We start from the raw sequence: 24,936 nt of genomic DNA, 5'->3' as shown, positions 1-24,936 counted from the left end.
TTACACATACTGCTCTCACCTTCTTCGACTCCAGTCACAATGGACGCAAAGTTGTCATCCAGAAGAATCATGTCGGCAGCTTGCTTAGACACGTCAGAGCCAGCGATCCCCATGGCAACCCCGATGTCTGCCTTCTTCAAGGCTGGAGAGTCATTCACACCATCGCCAGTCACGGCCACGATAGCCCCCTGTCCGAAGAAGGGGGAGGGGTCTGTAAGAGCTACACAGTCCCCGGGCAGGAGTACCCGAGGCGCTACAGACACTGTCCCTTTCCTACGGAGACTCTCTGGGGGCTCAGAACCGGCTCAGCCCAAGAAGCCACCCAGCCACTACTCAACAAGAGAACGGAGGAGTGATGACAAATACATCCTCCCCACCCCAACGAGAGCTCCTCAAATGCAGGACTTTGGGGAGATCTCTGGAAAACCCCATTCCTTTACAAGTCTTCTCAAGGTGCGGGATGAGAGTCTCTCCTGGCCATTCACAGCCCCAGTGTAGACAGGAGGAGCCTGTACTGCTATTCCAGACAAGTGTGGGGGCTCAGACTCTGGGCCACAGTGGAGACGTGTGTTGTAAAGCGCATGGCACTGCTAGACCGTTATCAAGTTCCGCCCCCCCTGGAGCCACGCCCGGGGCATACACTGGCACACAGACGGTGAGTCTGAGAAAAGCCGGGCCCTGCCGTCACGGAGATCAGAGCCCGGTCCCGGCTGCCCACTAACCTGTCTCTGGCAGCCTTCCACAATGATAAGCTTCTGCTGAGGAGAGGTCCTGGCAAACACGATCTCCGTGTGGTACTTCAGAATGTCATCCAGCTGCTCAGAGGTCATGTCCTTCAGGTCGCTTCCATGGACCACGCAAGCCTTGGCATCTCTAGGATCGGGATAGGAAAAGAGGTCACCCAGTGCTTCGCCAACATGATGCTCGTCACCGAGCGGGGCTGTTCTTCGATGCAGAACACTTTGTAAGCAACGTAAAGCCAGAGGGAATTTTCCCCATCAGGTGAAAGCGATTCTCTGTGCGGTATTCTACAGGATACAAAGCATCTTCTTATCTATTCCTTCCATTCAAGGATCACAGACACCTGGGGGGCAGCCTGCCTGTCATTTTCCTTTCCTGGTCTTTATAGAAGACGCACTGATGTAAAAGGACCAAATTCTAGACAGCAGAGCAAACCCTCTAATAACCCTGAAGTAGGTGAAGGGGTCCCAAACTTTAACGAAACATCAAAACAATACTGCTTTATCTCTCATCTAGTTTACCGTATTGCCGAATTCTCCATGTTTGACCTGACTACTTGGACAAGTGAGTGTGGCCCTAGAAACTGACTTGCTGCTAGGTTTAGGCGGTATGATCTGCGGTTAACAGCAGGGAATCGGAAGCCTGGCCGCAGAGCGTACTTCAGGACGAAGCCTCAGCTTCCCTGCTCTGCCAAGTGGGAATAATACCTACTTTAATACATCACTGCGCCAAGTGCTTAGAACCGTAAGCACCACCTAGGGGTTGGCCATAAGGACTCGCTCTCAGGGCAACCCTCCCGTGGAAAGACAAGGTTGCCTTTCTGGAACCATAGGGGCAATCCCTATTCAGGAGCAAGCCTGGAAGCAAACCATCGGAGACCCAGGCTGATGACTCCCAACTTCCAGCATTTGCACATTCAAGGCAGACCGTGCCTCGAGCTTCCTGCCTCACCTGGGGTTCACCTGGCTCACTGGGATGTTGAGGCGGGCAGCAATGTCTTCCACGGTCTCGTTGCCTTCTGAGATGATGCCCACACCCTTGGCAATGGCTTTGGCCGTGATGGGGTGGTCTCCAGTGACCATTATAACCTGAACAAGAAACAGGACAATTTAGCAAAGGCAGCCGCCAAGCGAAATGACCTCAAAGAGAGTCTTCTGTAAACAGGCACGAGGAAGTATTAAGGATTACTCATCTTGGAAGATCAAAAGGAAAGAATGCAAACTTAAATTGATACAACAGTGACTAACCAAAAATATAAACACAAACGTGTGTTTACAGAAAACACAAAGCAATAACCAGATTTGATCTTGGTACATGTTCACACAGGATACATGGTATCTGCTTCTCCTTTACACAGTCACATAAAAAACTCAAACTTACTAAAACTAGCCAAGAAAAGGAAGGAAAAAAAAAAAGATAAAAATCTGATGCGGATCACACTACAGGCAAAGGTGCCACATACTGCTGGTCAACAATCCCCAAACTGGCCCAATTCGGGAGAGAGGGTAAGTATGTAAAAGGAATTCAAAACTGTGACTGCTCTTTTTTGACCCAAGGATTACATTCCAAAAAATATACTTAAGAACGCAATCCGAGTGGTGGGGGAGTAACTTTTCCAAAGCTTTGAGGGGCAGTCTCACTAACGAGAATGAAAAAGCAGAAACAAATCAGATAGCCGGCACCAAGGGAAACGACGCACCCCGGGTCGGTGCACCCAAACAACGTTCCGGGGCTTAGCAAGATTCAGAGGACACCGTCCATTAGAAAACCGGTTGACTGAAAGCAGAGAAGACGTGCCATGCACTGCCAAGCATTTCAAAATGTAAAACCTTGCTAAGTCGTTTGCTCTTTTCAAATATTATTACGCTTCCATTTCTTTCCCCCAAAATGTGTGTGTGTTTTCTTTTAAACCCGCCCTCCCCCATCTACTGATGATACCCTTTTAAAACAACTTGGCCCTTTCTGGTGATAACTGAAGTGCTGGAGGTAAGACACTCATCGGCCAGGTGAGAAATCAAGCTGGCCGTGTGGCTCCCGCGGCACCGAGCAGGGTGCCCCGGGGCACTAAAAGCTGATGCCAAGGAGGCACCCTGGGCTCCACCTTAATTCCAGCACTTCGGCATTTGCCCACGGCATCGGGAACAGCAGCCCGAGGAGGATCGATCATGGAGATGAGCCCCACGAAGCAGAGGTTTTCCACAGGGAAATTCACATCATCAGTGTCAAACTGGAAGCCTTCAGGAAACTGTTCGTCTGGCAGATAAAGGTGGCAGAAACCTGCAAGGAGAGCAGGCAGCCCGTGAGGACCTCACTGACCGAACAGGCACAGGACAACAGCAGCTGGCTAGTCAGACAGTCCGCCTCCGGCTCCGTATATAGTGGGAATTATTTTTTTATAACAGAATGAGGCTTTATTTAACCTTTATGAATGATGTGGCATCACCAGAAGACAAAACATGCGAATGACAGAATCCATCACCAAGCCTCAAAGGAAGAGGCATTGTCCAATGTGGAGGAGACAGGTGAGCCCCAGGATTTCAGGCTTCTAGGCCCGCTTGCTCAGGTACTCAGATTTGGCAAAGCATGTAATTATTGGTCTCTGCTTCCTTCTTAAAAAAATTTTTTTCGTTAATGTTTACTTTTGAGAGAGAGAGAGAGAGAGAGAGAGAGAGAGCGTGAGCGGGGGAGGGGCAGAGAGAGAAGGAGATAGAATCCAAAGCAGGCTGCAGGCTCTGAGCTGTCAGCATGGAGGTTGACGTGGGGCTCAAACCCACAAACCGTGAGATCATGACCTGAGCCAAAGTCGGACGCTTAACCGACTGAGCCACCCAGGTGCCTCATCTGCTTCCGTTTTTAGGAAAAAAAAGAAAAAATCGAGCCCACATCTCTGCTCGCTATTCCTTTAGTATTACTGAGCACCAGGGTATGTTAAGAAAGACACCTCAAAATTAGATGAAGGAGAAGGTATGAACCAGAGTATGGAACTGGGCAATCAGTTCTGAGTAACTAAGGAGAGCAGGAAGAATTACATAAGGAACTTTCATCTGTCCACCTCCAAAATATCACAAATGCCACCGTTTCAGTTACATTATACAATCAGTGAAACGTCCTTCTGATCTGCACCGGCTCTGATGTGGTAGGAAGGACAGGCAGCATCCTAGGTGAAAAGTTTACCGTTAATCTAATTTGCGAGCTGACGCATAAGCTCTGGTGTAAACGCACAACCATTCTGTGCCAGTCAGGAAACGGTTTTATTCTGGAAGCCCTGGCAATTCATTTTAATTTCATTAAGTTTGTAGGTCAGGGTCATGGCAACCAAAGTTTGATAATGAAGCTCTTCTCCCCGATCTTTCTTCCCCGGGCAAACAGAACTGACCAGCATGAGACCAAAGGTCTAAGTACGGATCAGAAGCGAACCAGCAGGAATTTGCTGCTCACGGGCCCAATGCACCAAACATTTCCCCAGCCCGGCCCTTGTGGTTTTCAGAACAAGGGGGAGGGGGCAGATCGAGGAGGAGGATTCCTCCCGAAAGGCTTTGGGGAGGTCAGCACAACGTGCAGACGCAGACCGGGCGGGTGGCCGTGCCGCCGGCTGCCCACGTACCTAGCACACGCTCTCCAAGGCCACCTAGCTCCAGGTAGGCGTTCTGAAAGGCGTCCTTCAGCTCCTCGTCCAGGGGCTGCTCCTTGCCGTGCAGGAGGATGGAGCTACAGCGGTCCAGGATCCTCTCCGGGGCGCCCTTCATCACCAGCAGGTGCCGGGGCTCAGACGTGTTGGGGTTCTTATGGATGGACAGCTATAAAGGGCAGTGGAGACGTGAACGCCTGGTGGCTGGGCGTCATTGGCCCAAATGGGGAGCACAGCTCACTGGCTCCTGGGTATCAGTCATGAAAACCACCAAAACCTCCTACATCTGAACTTTGGGGTCTCCCACCTTGTAGCCTGCTTTGAATGCTACCAAAAAAGCAAGCACAGTGACCCAGCCCGAAATCCCTGGCACGGGTTCGTATCTAAAGCTTTCCTGAAGGGACAGTGGCAACAACGATGGGCACATCCCTGGACACCCAGCCCCCTCCTCACCTGCCCCCTCCAAACCCTTAGTAAGTATCCCAGAGAGCCCCAAACATTTTAGGGGAGGCTTTGTTTAGCCTAATGATACTCAAATAGATTAGGACTTTCTATACACAGCCTGGCATAAAACTTAAAAGCTTTCATGAAGTTTGAATAGTTTGGTTTTAGGAAGCGTGGAAGCTTGTAACATTTCAAAAAGGTCAAACAGCCCTTCTTCCAGCTCCCGTGCCTCCCCGCCCACCCCCTCGCCCACCCCCTCGCCCACCCGCACCGACGCCAGGTGACCTGGTACTTGTTGGTGGAGTTGAAGGGTATCTCCACGATTTTGGTGTATCTGTCTCTCATCTCCTTCACAGAGCCACAGCACAGCTCAATGCATTTCAAGAGCGCGGACTCCGAGGCGTCGCCTGCAACTGCCCGCTGTGAACACAGACATCGTTCTTAATTAGCCTGAAACGCTTCACCCAGGCACCACGGAAAACTCGGTGTAACCCGGATGTACTCTGATCGTGTCAGAAGTGGAGGACCGGGCGGGCGAGGCAGAAGCAGTGCTGTTGGCAGGCACGGGCCTCCCTGTGCTCAGACCCCCCCTGGTCACAGCCCTTCAGACACACACCCTAGCTGCCTCCTCCCGTCAGCCCTCCTTCGTCATCCCAAACCCGGCTTCTCGTAGAAGAGGGGTGCCTCGAGGGGTCCCCCACCCTGGGGAAGACCATAACACACGCTTCCAACCTACTTTAGCCTTTTTTTTTTTTTTTATCTTCCCCTGTTGCAAAGTCTCAAAGCCAACACTATTCCCAAACACATATTTCTGGTTATGAATCTGCAAATACCAAGTGAGAATCCAAATATTTACAGCACCTCCAAAGTAAAAGAAAATCCCTTAGGTGCGTTCCCAGGACTGGGGGCAAACTGTGTCAAGGGCAAAACAGAGAGCTTTAAACATAATTCAACTGTGCAAAATTATCTGGGCCTGAATGGTGTGAACTGAAAGCTATTATTAGCTCCAACAGTCATATAATCAGCTAACATCTTAAGTTCAAGACCACACTTGAGGTAACACATACTTCTTTTTTGTGATATACTGTTGACACATGTATGCTTTGACACACTAAGAACATTTGGACTTGTAGCCAACTTTTATATAAATACTTTAGAACTGGGGACGTACAGGACTGCACATGCAAGTGTAGCCTCATTTAAGAAGAAAGGTAGTCAGGTTTGGTAGGAAATGTGAAATAAGTGGGATCATTTTTTTTTTTTTTTTCAACGTTTATTTATTTTTGGGACAGAGAGAGACAGAGCATGAACGGGGGAGGGGCAGAGAGAGAGGGAGACACAGAATCGGAAACAGGCTCCAGGCTCTGAGCCATCAGCCCAGAGCCTGACGCGGGGCTCGAACTCACAGACCGTGAGATCGTGACCTGGCTGAAGTCGGACGCTTAACCGACTGCGCCACCCAGGCGCCCCAAGGGATCATTTTTAATAAAGGCCAGTTAGTAAAGCTGAACAGGACTGCGTGCCTTTTGTGGGGTGCAACCCCTGAAATACTCAGAAATACAGCCCATGCTCCCTTTTCTGGCACTTTTAAACTGGGAGAGGTCTGGTACCTGTTGAGTTCTAAGCTCAAAGCCTACAAAATTTCCACTGTGATGCAAGGAAATATGGGAGGCAGGCATCTCAAGTTTTATCCCAGGAGAAACACCCCCCTCCCCAAATCGACATCAATTCAATGCCAAGAACATCTCCCTTAAAGGACAAAGGGGTCCTATCTTCACAGTGGAAGCCATCTCTGTTCCATCTAAGTGAGCTTTATCCTCTTTAACAGATTGGTTCCCCCCCCCCACCCCCCTGGAAGCACCCCAGGCAGCCTCACTGAGAACAGGCGAGCCCGGGGGGCCTTGCACATGCCTTCCTCATCCTACCAACCCCATGCTTGGCTCGTGACCTTTCTGAGGCTGTGTCTCCACTGGGCAGCACAGTGAAACCACAGCCATTTCCCAATTCCCATGGATTCCATGAGGCTGAGCTTAGTTCTGCATCATCAGTAAGCAAGCGGAGAACAAATAAGATAAGAGAAAGAGCTGAGCTATTTTAAGAAAACACACGGCTTAAGGGATTTATTGGAATCTAGTGTATCCCGATATGCAAATGCGATCATCCAGTCACAGAAGCAGCCCCTCCCTCCCTGCTAGGTTAGGTGACACTGTAGAGGAAGGCTGGATTTTGTTCGGTTTTTCACAGTGAAGACTGCCTCCCACCTCTGGTCGGTTTTGACCCTAAGTCCTTCTTCTCTAACCTCTCTGAACCACAGGGTAACCAAGGGAATTCCGGATCCACAGGCAATACAAGCTACACACAGCAAAGCATCACACGGGCCATTCCGAGTGTCGCACGAGGTTCCGTTACGGGACACAAAGGTCACGCGCTATCAAGGAGAACACTCTCGGGGGAGGTCTCGGGTGGTATCTACACCCCCGCAAAGCAGCCTCACCGCTAACAGGAACTTCTGGGCATACCTTGAGGATAGGCAGGTTTTCCTGGTTAGCCTGAAACACCGCCCTGTTACAAAGACCCGCGATCCTGGACAGAGCGAGCCAGGTGGCTGAACTCTTGTCGAACGACACACCTGACGGAGGCAAGGAAACGAGCGGAAAATCACACATTCAACTTTGTACGCAAGTCCCATAAAAGGTGAAACGATGACGTCTCCTTTCCCAAGTAATGAAACTCATCAGGCTTTTGGGCAAAGTCAAGAAAAGTCTAAAACCCACGCCCACGACTCCTTACCTAACAGTAAAAAAACTAAAACCAAAAACCACTTAAAAAAAAAAAAAAAAAGAAGCCATGTGAACAGGTGGGGCCAAAGCGTGCGGCGGCCCCCCCTGCACCTACCGCTCTGATTCTCTGTCGTGTCGGCTTCGTGGATCTGATTGTCGAACCACATGTGGGCCACTGTCATCCGGTTCTGGGTGAGAGTTCCAGTTTTATCCGAGCAGATGGTGGACGTAGACCCCAAGGTCTCCACGGCTTCTAAGTTCTTCACCAAGCAGTTTTTCCTCGCCATGCGTTTGGCAGTGAGGGTCAGACATACCTAAACACCAGGAGGAAGCAGAGGACTTCAATCTCGACCAGGAGGGAGTCTTACACCAACTCTGGCTACATCCTAATACAGAAGAAGTTTCTCTGAAGTTAAACCTCTCCAGCCATCCTGTGAAATGCGAATTGGCACAGGACCACGTACAGAGAGGGCTCTCTCTCTCCCCCCAGTAAAGCAATAGATGAAGTGAAAACAACTAGGATTTACCACACTGTAGTTCTCCCACTCACCCCCAAATTCTTCGTTACACTGTTGTGGGTCATGGGGTAAGGCCGAAACGTATGCTTTGGGGCTACTATCTCCCACGGAAAACCATGCCGAGGCCTTCTCGCTGTCTAACCCTACCATGTGGCTCTGAAGAAAAACTACACACACACACGTCCGATCAGACATGTGGTCGGCAGCCGCTCTGGAGAGGGCAGGGGAGGAGTCTCACATGCAAGCTGGTCTAAGAGCGAACGTCGCCTTCCCCAAGCTGCTCACCGTGACAGTGGCCAGCAAACCCTCTGGCACGTTGGCTACAATGATACCGATGAGAAAGATGACGGCCTCGAGCCAGGTGTACTCAAGGATCAGAGAAAGAATGAAGAAGGACACACCCAGGAACACAGCCACACCCGTGATGATGTGGATAAAATGTTCAATTTCGGCAGCGATGGGGGTCTGGCCGCCTTCCAGCCCGGACGCGAGTGTCGCGATTCTTCCCATCACCGTGCGATCCCCAGTGTACACGACAATGCCACGTGCGGTGCCTTAAACGAGAGAGGGAGGGGGAACTGGATGTACCTCGCTTCACCAACGAGGTCACGGAATCTGCGCGATTACCTGGCACGGTTAAGAGAGAGACACAAGCCACACACGTTTTTAAGGGCTCGCTCTTTGGTGGCGGGTATGCTCTTTCAGAGACCGGCAGAGGGCTTTCTATCCGTGAGCAGAACAGCTCCAAAGTCCATGCCAGCCTAGCATGGCCAACAGGAGATGTATGCTGGGGGTGGGGGAGCAGGACAGACTGCCCACAGGCTTCCTGAACCTCCCTGCCAGCGAGTGAACTGCATCTGCTGTGCTTGACCACAGGGGTCAGACACAGAGCCAATAAAGCAAGAAGAGAGACGACGTCTCTGGCTTTTGTCGTTGTTGCGAATGCCCGAGACAGACACCGTGCTGCGGATATGAACGGGGGCCTCCAAAGGGCCTACCTTCCACACAGTTGGTTGAAAAGAAGGCGATGTTCCTCGTCTCCAGGGGGTTTTCATTTGTGAAGTCCGGAGACCTGGTCTGGGGCTCTGATTCGCCAGTGAGCGAGGAGTTGTCCACCTGCCCGCGAGACGGGAGGGCTGTGTGAGCGCACACCGGGCCGCCCCACGCACCCCGCCCGAGCTGCGTGGGCCCTGCTGAACCCACCTTGCAGCCGTTGGCAGATATGATTCTGAGATCAGCGGGGATTCGGTCTCCTCCTTTCACTTCCACCAGATCCCCAACTACAACCTCCTCAGCATTGATGCTCATTTTCTCACCGTTTCGAATCACAAGGGCTTGCTTTAGAGGCAGAAAAGTTGACAGCGTTCAGTCAGAGAAAAGCGACTACCGACAAGGGCAGGGTGGTGGTCACACGAGAAAGCCAAATTAGAAAATGATCGCTGATGTGAATTATCCGAGTGCATGACAAAGATTGCTGATCTTTCTATTTATACAAGCTATAAAATCTCGCTCATCTGGAGGTGGCTCTCTTGTCCCCCTCGGGTGCTCTGTCAGGGTATGCTCAGAAGGGAGGCCATCACTTTCTGCCGGGGGTCTAAGAACAGGTGTGGTTTTGGGTCGGCAGGGGGCGGGGGGGGGGGAGGTTTCCCTTTCTCTGACGGAGTCACTAAGTACTCAGGAACTTAGCTTCACACTAGTTCACACCCGTGGGGCTGCCAACGGGGAAAGACCAAGCAGCAGGTACCTGAGGGACCATGTTTTTGAAGGATTCCATGATCTTTGAACTTTTAGCCTCTTGATAGTAGGAGAAACACCCAGTTATGATGACGACAGCGGAGAGGACCACGCCAAGATACAGCTGGAAGGGAACACACGGGTTAGAAGCGCGGGCTCTCCGTAAGGAGCCGCGAACATCAGGTAGTTCTTGACTGAATACAAAACAAATCTGTAACAGAGAGGTCAAGGCTTCAGGAATTATCCAATACAGAACTCGTGTCTTCACATTCAGCTTCCCAGAGACCGTGTACAGGAGTGCCAGAAATGGGGTCCCAGGGACTCGGTCGCTCCACCTCGACAGACTTTTGAAAATCTTTTAGGTGAATCAGTTTCTCTCATTTTATGAAGACAAACGTGTTTCTGAAACAACGTGTGACTTCTGAGGGATGGCCACCGCACATCTCTGGACGTGTATTATGTGCCAACATTAAAGGCTGTGCTCTGCCGTGTGAGTGGCAGCCGGACCCGGGCCGGGACCTGGGCAGAGCCGCCTTGTCACAGCAGCGACATGCAGGATGGACCTCCAGCCCAGAAGAGCATCTAGAGGGCCGGAGCTGGAGGGAGAAACCGCAAAAGAAGAAGAATGGATGGAACTCAACGGCCCCAGTTGCTAACCCTGCTTTTCCCTCGTGCTTAAAAAACATCAGCCAACCAGCGGTAACCGGTGGAAAACTGGCAGGTGGCAAAGACCAGGAGAATACTTTGTGCACACTTTGTCATCTAAGTTAGGAACTACAGAACTCACATTATCATTTTGAGGTTCCTCTTCTGTGGCGGCCTGGATGCCATAAGCTAAGAAACAAAGAATCGCTCCAATCCACAGCAACATTGAGAACCCCCCAAACAGCTGCCGACAGAACTTGACCCATTCGGGAGTGGTGGGCGGTGGGGTGAGGGCGTTGGGGCCGTCTCGGGCCAGGATCTCAGCAGCTCGAGCGGTTGTTAAGCCCTGAGAAGCAGAGGGATGGATACACGTAAGATACCCTGCCCTGGCCCTTACAAGAGAATATACCCACCTGATAGCTGGAGAACTAGGATAATGGGTTCAGGAGGAAACCAAATTGCCCAAGCTACAGAGCCTGTAAAACCCGGCCAGTTCTGATGAGGACTCCCCCCACCCCTCCCCCCGGCAGGCACGGCTGCCCAAGGAAGGTCCCGGAGGACCCCACAACATCCACACTGAAATTCGTTTTAAACTGGTCCATGAACAAATCTGAATCCAGTCTGATCTCTTCTAAATTTAGATAAGGGACTCCTGCCAAAATGCGTTTTTACCAAAAAGATAGAGCAATGTTAATTCATTAGTTCATTTATTTTTTTAAAGCGTATTTATTTTGAGGGGGAGAGAGCACATGCATAAGAGCAAGGGGGGCGGGGAGGGAGGGAGGGAGAGGGAGGGAGGGGGAGAGAGAGAGAGAGAGAGAGAGAGAGAGAGAGAGAGAGAGACCTAAGCAACAGCGTGGAGGCCGACACGGTGCTCAAACTCACAAACCGTGAGATCATGACCTGAGCTGAGATCAAAAGTCGGATACTTAACCAACTGAGCCACCCAGGCACCCCAACTCCTTGATTCAGTTTTACAAATTAAGAGCTTCTGAGTTTTTTTTGCATTATTGAATCTGTCAGGGAGGGGAAGACAGAAAGCCTCTATAAACAAAAAAGGAAAAAAAAAAAATCTCTGTGGGAATCCAACCTGTTAGTGGTTAAACAGCCAAGTTTTAAATAAAGAACTTTATTCTTTGGATGGCAACTGACACAGGGTCTGGCTGGAGAGGGTTCATGTAGGTGCACCGTCTAGCTAACCCCCAGGCAAGATGCCAGTTTAGAAGTATTCACTGGAAAAATCCATTGTTACTAAAGGCCTTACGCTTCTTTAAATAAGCCTTAAAACACATGGGACAGCAGACAGGAGATAAAAGGCTACCATTACAAAATCTCGTATTATCAAAATGCCCAAGTCAGAAAAAAGAAAAAAAAAAAAAAAAAAGGACACAAAGCTAATTTCTGCCCAAAGTGTCTGTTACTACGTAGTTTGTGTCCACATTATTTTAAATATCTGAATTCCCTAAGGAGTACGGGGACCAGGGAAACGAAAACCAAGAAGTTAAGGGGAAACGAGGACTCAGTTAGGACCTTCCTCTGCCTCATGTTCCCATGTGACCCCACCCCACCCTGAGCAGAGTAACAGACAGCACCACTCAGCATCAGAGTGCTCTCACCGTGCCAGGCACTGAATCCAGAGCCTCGCCTGAATTCTCACAACAACCCTTTTAAGGTGTCATCGAAAGTGAGGTGATGAGGGGCGCCTGGGTGGCTCAGTCTTAAGCGTCCAGCTTCGGCTCGGGTCATGATCTCACGGTCCGTGAGTTCAAGCCCCACATCGGGCTCTGTGCTGACAGCTCAGGGCCTGGAGCCTGCTTCGGATTCTTGTGTCTCCCTCTCTCTCTGCCCCTCCCCCGCCCGTGCTCTGTGTCTCTCTCTCTCATACTGCAATGAACTCACTGGTAGAAGTACAAAAGATTAAGTACTGGAGGGTCAACTATTCAACTCCATTTCGCGAATGTAGAAAAATGGAGAGAAAGATTTGTAATCAAGGGCCAGGGAACGCGCGCGGCTGTGGAGTCATTCAGGATCAAATCCTGGTGCTTTCCCTGACTGGATCTCACCTGTTACAAAGTGGGGAAAATAACATCTACTTTCAAAGTTTCGTGGGGAAACAAGGTACTGAAGAAACACATAAAAACCCAAGCTCTGCATGTCGCACAGCAGATACTCGGATGGTGCCTGTCATCACTGTCTTCCCAGGGTCCCCAGGGTTACGCCTAGGACACAGAGGAGATGCCACAGGGACACGTGAGACTCTGTACAAGTTGGAAATTCAACATACTCGGCTCAGGTCTGTTCCATATTTGCGGTGAAGTTCGTCAAGGCTAAGTTTATGGTCATCCTAAGGAAAAACAGAAACAGAAGACTTAAACACTGTACCAGAAAAAAAACACTGGGGTGAAGCATTCATGTGGCTCATTGCTGCTACTAAGCTCCGAAAACGGGCTTTTCTCCGGTGCAGAAGGCGATATACGTCTCTCACCGCGGCCTAATGGATCTGCCACCACACAGCTGTGCGCCGAGCGCCCGTCACCAGAGGACAGAGACAGCTGTGGCATGAAGTCCCTGGGTGCCCGTCACATCACTTCAGAAAACCCCATCAGTCCTGGAGCTCGAGGAAAACCTTGCTTGCCTTCTCTGATGACCAGGGAGGTTCTAGCCAGCCTGTGGCTGTGGAAGCCTCCAGAGCCCGGAAGGTCGGAGGTTCCCCGGGTTTGGTATAATCCAGAAATAGAGAAAAGCAAAGGCCCATGGTGTATCAACCACACTTCCTTCTGTGCACCTTTGGCTAGGCCAGGGTGCCTGGATAACTCTTCCAACCCTTGTAACAGCCTGGAAAAATGGAAATTTTCCATACTGATCTCTATAGTTCGGTAAGGTCTGTACAATGACTGCTTTCCTTTTAAAATGAAGCCAAGTCTCTGACTCAAATGACTGGAGGGGAGGGGGAGCAGTGGGGGAGGGGGAAGATCATACAACAAAAATGATACAAGTAATTTTTAAGGAGAACGAAAAGCATCCTAATACTTACCATAGAAACTTCTTTCTTCAATTCATCCATATCCCTCTCTTTCTTGGCCTTCTTTTTGTCGCCATGCTCTGAAACAGCCGCAGGTTCATATTTATCACGTCCAACCTACCAAAGAATGTGGGGAAAGTGTGGTTGTGCATTATGAACGAACAGAAGATTCTGGGGCAAGGGATTTTGGCATTTTTTAGGGCAGCCATCATTCTGAACAGTCAACGGGATGATAATCATGGAAACGGACTGCTTACATGACATCCTAAACAAAAGCAACGGTCCTAAAGCTCAAGATGTGCCCTCCGCGCCCAAGGGCAGTAAGACCAGTGAAGTCACGGCAACCACGGGACGGTCCTGCCAGTCACTTCCATTTGGGGTGAATAGGGAGGGGCCTGCCCTATCAAAATCTCTATCCCACAGCCTTCCACCTTCCCCACTGCAAGAATGAAATCACCTTTCCATTATTAACTTAGGAGTATCATGCTCAGGCCTTTTATTCTGAGCAGAAGAGTCTGAAGTTAGAATCTGCACCCTACCACTCACTACGGAACCTGGGGTCGGTCACTGACTCTTGCTGGAGCGTCAAGTTTTTCTTCCACAGCATGGAGAGAATAGCGCCAACCTCCATTTCTGGAAGAACCAAATGCTAACTTAAAACACCTAAATGCTAAGTGGCTTTTGTTATTATGCTCAAATTCTTAGATTTGCAAAGAAGTCATTAAATATCGAATTTAAGTTCTTTCAGGGCTTACATCAGAACACCGACCTTTCCATCTTCTAATCAAAAGCCATCCTAAGAATCCTTGAAATTATTATAAAAAAAAAAGAGTTCTTACCCCCAATCTACAGCCTGAAAATAAACCCCCCAAAAGAAAGTCACTGGAAATGTTTTGACATAAGCAGCGTGTAGGAAAAGCATGTGCGTTAGCACACAATTCACAGGATCCACCCACGCCTCCGGAAAACTGGAACAATTTTTAGAGAAAATGTTGATTCTATAGTTTAAATTTAGATTGTTCCACACACCCCTCCCCCCCACTCCATTTAACATGCTTGAGCTTATCTGCACAAAGCCTGAACCTGGTGCTCCAGAGCTCAGTCAGTGGAGAAGGGGCGCCCCCCCACCCCCTGCTCAGACACCCCAACCCCACACACTGCCTCCCACCAACCACCACCCCTAACAAGGGCAGGGGAAGGAGATATTAGCATTTTTCTTCAAACAGATGCGGGGTGGTGCTGTTAACTATTATTCTGTGGCTCTCCCTTACTCAGTTCTCACTCTACCAGCCACTGAAGAATTAAGTGGGAACTGGTGTCCGGATCAACATTTTACTGGGCTAAAAATCAAAAAAAAAAAAAAAAAAAATCAAAGGGGGGAATAGGTGTAGTTCAGTCACAGCTAAGACGGTGGCGACTAAATACAACGTTCACTTGAATTTGAAAACACCCTCTTCTCAAGGCTCTAAAGAAGTCCTGCCCCAAATGGGCTGGTGTTGCCCACAAGCAAGGACGTTTATGTTATTCACGTGGTTCAACTCTGGTGGTCACTTCTGCAGTGTTCCTTGACTAACTTCTTCTTCCAACAGAGTGGAGTTCTTTTGTTTCTATCTTATCTGTGAAGAATGAAGCAGGTCTAAAGATAGTCAACATTCTTGAAATTCTCTCCACTGTGGAGCAACCACATTTGTAAGTGCCTCTTTGCACAGGGCCCCTGGTGCCAGGGTTAAAATGGAAAATAATCACACACACTGAAAGCAAATAAAACAAAAAGAAAGGACAGGGCCACCACCAGGCAAGAACCACAGTCTGCAGTGGGATTTCTTTCACATATTTCATGGGAAAGCTCAACACTTAAAAATCATTTTGAAGGCATTGACTAGGGAATCTCTAAAAGGCTATGTGGCCGGTTTGTAGCATTGATTTTTAAAATATACTTCACAAATTCTCTTTTACGCAAGGGAATATCATTAAAATAAGTTTAATTTCAGAATATGAAAACCAGCCCCACCTCCCACTCCTCCAACCCCACTGGGATGTCCATGGAATATTGGCATTTCTGCAGGATCTTGAACTTTTTTTTTTCCCATTTGAGGTGTTAAAAAAAAAAATTGTGTAACTTTAAGAATAACAAATAAATATATAAAAATCAGAGTTAAAATCCCTCTGCCTTACCACCTATATGCTTTCGCCTCAGACTTTCAACATTTTCCATTCCCAAAGAGGGAGAGAGACTGATTGGAGAGCGAGGCCCCAGACAGATTCCCAAGCTGTATCCCTATTTACAAAGTATGTTGCCTCCAGCCTCGCAATTATCAATGGTTAAGTGAGCCGGGAGTTTCATTTCCTACTAGCCACCCCCTCCCCCCCTTCCTCACCAATTCATGCTACACAGGGCGTAGTTTTAAATGAGGATAGTTGTGAAAAGAGACATGGGAAGTATCATTATGTGAAATTTCTCTTTCTTCGCGATTTTAAGTATTGCCTATTGAAAAGTTTGTCCAGAAGACCAGATGGCTTCGACAGTGTGGTTCTTCCCTACCAATAAAACAATGATTTAATACTAGCTTATTGTGACAGGAACTAAACATTCCTGAAGTCCCCATGGGTCTCAATTATCACAGATTCAAAGCAGAAAAAAAAATCTGTGTGCGTAGGTGCGTGTACATGTGTGTCTGGGGGCGAGGAGTGCAGGGTGGGATAGGGGAACAATGCTAAAAATGGGGGAGACGGGGCATCTGGGTGGTTCCATCCATTAAGCGTCCAACTTCGGCTCAGGTCATGATCTCACAGTATGTGGGTTCGAGCCCCGCGTCTGGCTCTGTGCTGACAGCTCAGAGCCTGGAGCCTGCTTCGGATTCCGTGTCTCCCTCTCTCTATGTCCTTCCCCAGCTCATGCTCTCTCTCAAAAATAAGTATTAAAAATTTTTTTTTTAAAAAGGGAAGACTGACTATAAAAACCCCCAAAGGAACTTTATAAAGGGATATAAATTAAAAAAAAGGGGGGGGGGAGACAGCATTTTCTTTACTTTTTAAAACCATTTGGGGAAAACATAGGTTACGGCAAGGGAGAGAGAATGAGAAACGTGGTTTCCCCAGTCAGTTGACTCTAGGAACCTGCCCACTCTTACTTCCTACTTCTTCAATTACAAAACTCCAATGACACTGCCTACCTCCTGCCCCCAGCACACTCCCCGTGATGGATGGAGCCCCTCAGGCACCCCCATGAGGCCTCTGAAGAAAGTGGGAGGGAAGCTCAAGTTACCAGGGCCACTGGTAAAACTAATGAAGTGAGTTAGGTTCTGGTCTGTGCTTTTTTTTTTTTTCCATTCTAATTTAGGAAGTGGGACGTTACCACGAGGACAGGGGCTTGCCCAGGGTGACACAGCTTCACATGTGTCATTACTTCATCCTGTGCTTCCCAGGAGCTCCATCCGCTCAAAGATGCCCTAGGTGTTTTGCTACTGTTGGGTCTGGGCAGAGGGCAAAAGCGCCCAGGAGGTGGGGAGAGAAAACTCTTCACAAGACAAACCAAGGTTAGCATGAGTAGTAATCAGGTTCACTCACTTAAAACCACGTAACCCCCCCACCCCCCGACCCCGGCCTGCACCTTCCTCTCCTTCAGTAAAATCCACGGGGCGGACAGGACAGGTAAAATCATCCTCAGGTTCACAAAGGCACACACGAAAAGGTGCAAGGACGTGTAGGAGAGAAGCTTCCATGGCAGAGTTAAGTCACTTGAGGCCTGTGCACACCACAGCTGCACCCGGGGCCTCCACACTCCACACCGTCTCCCCGGCTCAGGCCAGGCTTCGGAGGCTCTCCCCAGCCAGGCGTTCCAGACGCGCTGGCCAGCCCACCTGTCCCACCACAGCAACAGATGGCCCTGTGGCCAGCAGGGAGCTCCGAGTTCTTAAGATTGCTGGACGTGCCCCCCGAGAGGCCTCTGGGGAAGTTCCGGTGTCCGTGCCCTTCAGACGGGAATGCCGACGTCCTTCCAGGAGGCCCCCGGTCCTCCTCACTCTGCTGCGTGCCAGCTGCGGGGACCCTGGACAGTCAGCCTCGGTGGCCTCATCCCCACAATGGGAATACCACTTGGCGTGACTCCTGACGGGTCTAGAGAAGGCGTTTCTGATCGTCTGACTCACCAAGGGGCTCCCGTCAAGTCTGAAAACAAAACACCTAAAAGCTGCACCGTTTCTGAAAACCCACTCCCACACACAAAGGCCTTGGGCTCCGAAGAGGGGCCAGGAGGAGGGCTCCGTCGTCCTCTGCGTGGAAAAAAGGGGGCCGGGAAGGCGCCCTCCCGTCTTCCTGGGGCCGTGTACTATTACATCAGTATCAGACACAACCGTGTATGTAAAGGTACTTGGCGAGGCACTGCACTAAGGTTACTATTATAACTGGGTTCTAATTAACATATAAATTACTGACATTCCTCACTATAACTCCTCTTAATCTTAAAAAAACAACTCATTTGGGGTATTATTTCAACTCATTAATTAAAACTTTTTTTTTTTTGAGAGCAAGCGAGCACGCGAGTGGGGGAGAGGGACATAGGGAGAGAGAATCTTTTTTTTTTTGAGTTTATTTGTTTTGAGAGAGAGCGAGGGAGAGTGGGGGAGGGGCAGAGAGAGGGGAAGAGAGAGAATCCCAACAAGCTCTGCACTGTCAGCGTGGAGCCTGGTGTGGGGCTCAAACTCATGAACCTGTGACATCATGACCTGAGCCGAGATCAAGAGTCTGACGCTTAACTGCCTGAGCCACCCAGGCCCCTCTCATCCATTAAAACAGAAAGAAAATAGAAGAAATGATCAACCCCAGTTCATTTCGCCTCCAGTTGCTCCTTAAGTAGTTTGGTTTACGTGCAAGGAATTTTCTACCCCGGGATCGAGGGCTCGGGGACGGCTGGGGTTGAGGGAGGACACGCGCCGCCTGAGTACTGCAGCTGTTCTGTGGCCCAGAGCAGCATTTCGGGCGGTGAAGGAATAGCTTTTTTTCTCCTGTAGAGGAGGGGACCCAAGGGACCACCATGGCTTCGTATTCCTTCTCACTCACCTGGACGTACAGCAGGCTGGAGAATGTCATGTAGCGAAGCCACAGCAATGGGTCCCTTTGGGAGGCCAGCTCACTACCTCCAAACTTGGGCCACGGTCCATCAGCCATTGGGGGGCAAAAAAAACATCTCCAGCTCTAGCTGGGTTCCCTCAGCCCAAAAGGAACTAGGCTCAACCTTCCTCCCCAACCTGCTGGTAAGTAAATTCTTAACGAGCCTGCCAGCCCACCCTCCCGCAAGGGCTGAGAATCAGATTCCAAAATGTCTTAAGGATCAATATATTCTCTTTTATGTATTAAGAGATTTTCTGTCTCTTTTAAAATATGCCCTGCTTTTCCAGTTACCAATTAGTAACGAAAACAAAACAAAACCCCAAACACCGGAACCTGTTTTTTCATGGGAGTTAACCCTACCTCTACCATCAGGCACCCGGGTTACCAAGAGTTAAAACTTTCTGCCTGTTCCCTCCATTGGCTGCCCTCCTCACCCCTCTTCTCATTTTATCAGACCCCTCTTTGGCTAGTGCTACTCAAAAGATGTGGTCAGGTGGAGAGAAGAAGGATTAGTAACTGGCACCAGCACCACGAGGGGCTGAATAAATTCTGAGTCCTCACCACTCCTCAGTTGGTCCCCTGAAGCATAGGATACGGAGTTAAAAGGGCTGGCAGGCGGCACAAGGCCCGAGAGACAGGGCACCTGAACTGAAACAATGAAACAAATATGGCCCCAGGGAAGCATCCTGTGGAAGAAGAAAGAAAGACACAAGAGGATATTCACCCCAAAGTGCAGGAGAGCCCTCGCCATGACGACGGACTGAAAAGATAAATCAGACGCGAAGACCCACCGATCCCCACAACCTGACACTCTTCTTCACCATCAGGCCCCCAAACAACACAAACCCCAAGGACAAAGCACAAGCCACCAAGAGCCAACTTTTCTCAGATCGCCAACAGAAACCACCTAACAGCTGTTGCTAAATAGAGGGTGAACAAAACCAGACACAGAGATAATTAATGTTCAGATACCATTCATCATAGAGTCGCAAAGGGACCAAGGAATGAGGTGTACGGGCCCAAATTCCCGTGGCTCAGGATGCAAAGGAAACCAGAGAGGAAAACTGCTCTAGTCTGACAGGATTTGCTACCCAAACATCAGTCAAATACATGTGAAGAACTTCTTGTGGATTCCTGACAACACATTTCCAGCACAACTAATGAGGTGAGTCATATGCAAAGAACAGTCTCTCTGAGATTCAAGCCAAAGAATCCACTTCCTCTCATACACTCAATTCATAGCAACGTGAGAAAGTTCAAACCTGACTTGGTTACGTCTCCTTTTCCAAAAATATAGAAACGAAGGAGAGTTTAAAAAAATAGCCAGTGGACTTTCACATTCTCTTCACTTCGCGCGATCAGTTAGTTACTGGGCATGTGTTTGCAGAGCAACTCAGAACTGGACAGCTCTGGCAGGGCTGGGGAACATTCTGCCCAGCGCCGTGCTGTACAAACGCAGCCACTCTGATTACTGTGAGCCCATCTGATCTGACACTCATGTTTCTTCTTCTGGCCTGCTGGCTGGCAGAGAGCCCCGGGCAGCAAGAAGGCACGGCGGTACAAACGTTCACCCTCCTCCCATCACAGATGGCTGAAAAGCACGCTGCCCCCCCCACCCCCTTTTGCAACTTTTACCAAGACTCAAAAGATGTAAAGTCCCTTGCTTGAAAAGTGAAAGTAGTCAAAGACTCTAAGATGTTATTAAATAGGTCAACAATGTCAACAGATTCTTTCACTGGGCTTTCCTTTGGAGGGTCATTAATGGTATTTCCTATGATTTTCAATCCTTAATATGTTTTCCAGGTGAAAGAAAAATCCTTCTCTGGTTTTGAAGGGCTTAAGACTAACGGGTGAACAGGAAACCTACAGTTAATGAAGATCTGATCTTCCCTCAGTGCCCAGCACTTGGTGAGCCCCACGAAAGCGGTGATGTTTACTTGCACTGACCTCACGCTGGACAGAACAGAGATGACTTTGCTTGGTCCTCAGGGCGAGTAGGTCCACCTAAGGGCCAGTCAAGAACCTGAAGCTTCAGGGACTTAAAAACATTTTTTTTTTTTTTACCTTTTTGTTTTTAAATCAACAAACTAATTTTACTTACTTTCACATACACGATCCTTCTAAATAGTTACAGCCTTTTTCTCATTCTGAAGTTTGGTTGTATTTAAGAGAACAGAGCCGGCCTCGAAACAGAAAGCCACTTAACTGTTAATTTGTTGCTACAATCATCCCGAACCAACAGCTCCGAGGGGTTCTGGGATGGAACATGTTTGAGTACCCAGTCCATTGTGCTTTGTAATTTTGAATTCACTTTTTATTTTCAAATGCAATTTGGCAATGTTTCCAGAGGTCTGTACATTTTCAGTTTCAGCCCCCACCTGGATGAACAGGTACTAGATTTTGAAAAATCCTCCTTCGGGGAGGGGAATTAGGGAGGGAGGGATACAGGGGTTAGCCTATTCTCAGCGTTCTCCGATTTATGATGCAGACCTCCCCCTTTCCTACCCTCCCACCCAAAGGTGAGTCACTAGAGTGTTACAAACTTACTGGCAAAGAACACTACAAATTAGCAACCAGTTAAGTTACCAAAAGAGGATACACCCTCAGAACGGTACAGAAAGAACCCCAAGGGCCTGTCATACTCACACACTGAACCGCTTAACAGGCAAAGGGGTGTGATGCAATCCCAGCCCTCTGGTCTGGCCCCAGTGCTGGTCACCAGTTCCTCCCGTAAGGGCTCCGCTTGCTCCTGGCCAGGCCTGGGCAACTTTCCACCCTGAGGACTCTGCCTCACAATGTTTTCGGTCTAAAGTGCTAGCTTTATAGCAGCCAGAGGCGGTTCAGTCACACTTTCAAGTTGAGCTCCCAGAGAGCAGTTGATAATGTGACCATACAACCAGGATTTCTGCTGACAGGCGTGTTCCCTGTGCAACCTTCACCTGAAGCTTTTTCCCCTTCTCCTCTTGAAATCACCGCCCATAAATAAGGTAGGATTCATTTTCTAGGTAACTAACTAAGTTAATATTCAAACAATGGAGAACTGCACCGCAGGACCTAGGGACATCCCTTGCCCCCACCTTTTGTAAACCTGAGAAAAGACTCAAGTTTTTGGTGTACCTTTGGTGAACCAAACAGTTGCAGGCGGTAGGCCTGGCTGCCGGTTTAAGCCAAGTCACTGGCAAAAACACCAACATGAAAAAAAGGACAAAATCCTATCTCATCCAGGAATGATTCAGCAGGAGCAGTTCTTTCATTTGCTTCCCAAAAGCTCAGGAGCTAGGCTTGTAAGGAGAAATAAAATCACCTGAAGTATCATCAAAACCTGGGCCCCCACGGCAGCGGGAAGAGGAAGGGAAGAAATTAACAATGACCTTAAAAATTAGCTGCCAGCACAGGCTTCTTGGTTAACCAATTATCAGCAGGGTTTTTTTTGTCACCACTCCACCCACATTTTAATCCCCATGTGGAAAAATCCCAACATTTCAGCAGAAAATATCCTTCTAAGCACTTGGACTATCACAATAAGTCACTGGGGACTAAAGGGGGAAAGGCTATCCCAGGAGAATCACCACCAACCAACACACACGTCTCCCCCCCACCCCCCTTAATGTTCAATTAATTTATCAGAGCACCCAAAACACTAACTATGACCCGGGCACATAAGCGGCGTATCATCCCGTGGACCAGCTGTAATTCGATTTGGCGTCTACCGGCCGCTGGTGTTTTCTTAGGATCCGTAAGACATCTTGGGTGAACCCCCACAACCCAGATGTGTGATCTTCACCACTGCGGTGCATGTGTTCGGTTACGAAACATACAGATATGTGGATATACAAACATACAGATATGTGGATACAACTTAGTTACTCAGACGTCTCTCTGGTCCATTAATTCAATTATCACAAAGACCCCCGTTTCACATGAAGAATAATGCTGGAGCTCTGCACATTAAGGCAACGTTAAGGAGGGGAGCGTTCAGGCTGGGAAAACCACAGGCTGCTCAGAAATCAGGCAAGTCTGGCGTGTCAGTAACCAACCATTTGACCTTGAGCAAGTCACTTCACCTTCCTAGGCCTCGTGTACACATCCATGATCACTACACCCCCCAAAATCAGTAACGTCCGGCTCAGGAAATTAACTTTTTTCCTTTTTTTTTTTGCGGGGGGAGAGATAAAGGGGTAAGCTTTACAGGGCTTGTTTATGGGAATGACCTAAGGTTTGACAGAATGCTTGCTACAAGCACAGGCCACTAACCCACTTTTCTGTCGTGGGGAACACGGAGGCTGGCACTCAGCTCTTTGCCACATTCTGTGCTTTTAAAAGATACCAGTCGTCCACTCCACTTCTCCACACTCTTTCTACCACGTCCGAGCCCTTCTAATTACCGCCTTCAAAATCCAAAATTAAGAATCCCCAAAGAATGCACCCTGCCTCTACCCCCACCTCTGACTCCACACTGCAGAGCCCTAAAAACCTCCAGAGACCTACCAGACGCCCGCACTGTGCAAACCCGGCAGATAATGGAGAGGCTTCTCTCCTACCCGTGTTCTCACGACCTGGTCATTTTAACCCATGAACTGATAACTTTGGGCTGTTATCTGGTATAAACTTTTCTCACTTGACTTTAGCCCCGTTAGGGTCTGGGGCTCAGTCTTCTGCTGCGGCTCCGGGTTATCACGGCTACCGGTTACAGAAACACAGAAACGAGCTGTGGCTCTCTCTGGGGTTCCCAGAGCTTCCAGCATTCTCCTCTCCTGCCCCGGAGACCCCTGGTTCCTTCGGGAATGCCTCGGCGCTCCTACCCCCGCGTCCTGCCCCCCCACCCCCCGCCTGCAGTCCTTTTTCGAGTTGATTGTACCCAGAGACCCTGGTGTGCCAGCCTGTCCCCCCAGCAGACTCACCCCCCAAGAAAACTCTACTCGTCCCTCCCCACTAAGGAAATGACCACTCCAGCCGCCCCAGGGCGCATCTAGTGTTTATGGAAGGCGTCCCATTAAAGCTCGCAAAAGTATACCTTAAAGGCCATCTTAGGGCGGCGAAGACACACCCTTTCTGGCATTAGCCAGCTCGACCGGCTCTGCAGTGAGGGGAAGCCAGTTTTTTTGGGGGGGGGGAGGGGAAGGGGGAGGGCGGCCGCCAGTGCGGGAAACGGGCTAAGCCCCAGCGCCGTCGGGACCGGGCGCCTCGCCCCCCAGCGCAGCCCCCGCGTCGGAAGCCCCCGCCGGCGCCCGGGCCGGGGCCGCGGTGGGAAGGCAGCCCGGGAGGGGCCCGGGCAGCGCGCCCCAAGGGAAGGGGAGGAGCACGCCTTTCCTCTGGGCACGGAGGGCGGAAGGAAAAGGGAAGGCAAGAGATGGGAGGTGAGGGCGGGCGGAGGGAGGGAGGGGAGCCGGCTTCGGGGATGCCGCGGCGGCCAGCGCCTTCCCGGGGCCGCCCCGCGGCGTCCGCTCTCCTCCTCCCGGCCCCGCGGCTCCCGAGCGCCGCCTCCAGGAGCCCCGGGCCCGCGGCGCGCTGGGACTCGGGGGTCGGCGGCCCGCCCCGCGCTGCCCCCCCGCCGTCCCCTGGCGCCCCCTCCCCCCACCCGCCGGGCCCCCAGGGCTGCGCTCCCTCCATTTCCAAAGTGCGTCGTCTTTTAAGCCTGGCCGCCCTGCCTGCCTGCCCGCCCGTCCACGCCGCGCCGCGCCGCTTCCTCCTCCGCCGCTTCCCGCTGGCTGCGGTCGCCCTCCTGACTTCCTCCTCCTCCTTCCTCCCTCCCGGCGCCCCGCGCCCCTCCCCGGGCTCGCCGCACACTCACCCCTTTCCCCATGGTGGCGGAGGTCTGTGCGCGGCGCCGGGTCCTGTCGCTCGAGAATCAGAGAGGAAAGAAGAGAGCAGCTCCCGGCCGAGCTAGCGCGGCCGGGGGAGCGGAGAGGAGGGAACTAGGGCTGCCGCGGGGCGGGAGGGAGGGAGACCGGCCGGCGGCTCGGGCCGATGCCGCCGCTGGGGCTGCTACCGCTGCTGCTGCCACGTGTCCGCCTCCTCCCGCCGCTGCTCCGCGCCCCAGACCCAGCCGCAGCTCGAGCCCGCGCCTCCTCCTCACTTCCTAAAATATGCAACCTGCGTGCTTGCCCCGCCCACGCCGCGGCACGTCACCGTTACCGGAGCAACCTGACACCGGCCTTGGGCCTGGCTCCGCCCCCGCCCCAAACCCCGCCCCCGGGCCGGGGCCGCGCCGGCTGCGGCCAGTCGGGGCTCCCGGCAGGAGGGCGCCGGGGCCTGGGGCGCGCGTGCCCACGTCCCGGGAGGCCGCGGCCGCGCCACTGCGGGGCGCGCCGGCTT

At 50.7% G+C, this 24,936-nt stretch overlaps 1 protein-coding gene across 2 annotated transcripts in view; it reads right to left on the bottom strand.

The window, feature by feature from the left end:
* ATP1A1 (ATPase Na+/K+ transporting subunit alpha 1) overlaps positions 1-24,665 on the bottom strand; it is a 30,144-nt gene extending 5,479 nt beyond the window's left edge. The window contains exons 1-16 of one of the 2 annotated variants that reach the window (XM_030324046.1): positions 24,413-24,665; positions 13,525-13,629; positions 12,775-12,834; positions 10,633-10,836; positions 9,856-9,969; positions 9,315-9,449; positions 9,110-9,227; positions 8,397-8,665; positions 7,709-7,907; positions 7,333-7,442; positions 5,099-5,233; positions 4,346-4,538; positions 2,843-3,018; positions 1,693-1,829; positions 723-873; positions 20-188 (exon numbers count right to left, since the gene is read on the bottom strand). In XM_030324046.1, the coding sequence (XP_030179906.1) occupies positions 20-188; positions 723-873; positions 1,693-1,829; positions 2,843-3,018; positions 4,346-4,538; positions 5,099-5,233; positions 7,333-7,442; positions 7,709-7,907; positions 8,397-8,665; positions 9,110-9,227; positions 9,315-9,449; positions 9,856-9,969; positions 10,633-10,836; positions 12,775-12,834; positions 13,525-13,629; positions 24,413-24,424 (2,287 nt within the window). In that variant the 5' untranslated portion in view covers positions 24,425-24,665. Of the gene's footprint in view, positions 1-19; positions 189-722; positions 874-1,692; positions 1,830-2,842; positions 3,019-4,345; positions 4,539-5,098; positions 5,234-7,332; positions 7,443-7,708; positions 7,908-8,396; positions 8,666-9,109; positions 9,228-9,314; positions 9,450-9,855; positions 9,970-10,632; positions 10,837-12,774; positions 12,835-13,524; positions 13,630-18,570; positions 18,662-24,412 lie in introns of those variants that run through there. The other variant, XM_030324045.1, reaches the window with a different exon arrangement.
* Positions 24,666-24,936: the final 271 nt, after the last annotated feature.

Source organism: Lynx canadensis, chromosome C1, assembly GCF_007474595.2.
Source record: "Lynx canadensis isolate LIC74 chromosome C1, mLynCan4.pri.v2, whole genome shotgun sequence".
In the NCBI taxonomy this organism is placed as follows: Eukaryota; Metazoa; Chordata; class Mammalia; order Carnivora; family Felidae; genus Lynx; species Lynx canadensis.
This window is presented reverse-complemented; position numbering and strand designations above follow the sequence as displayed.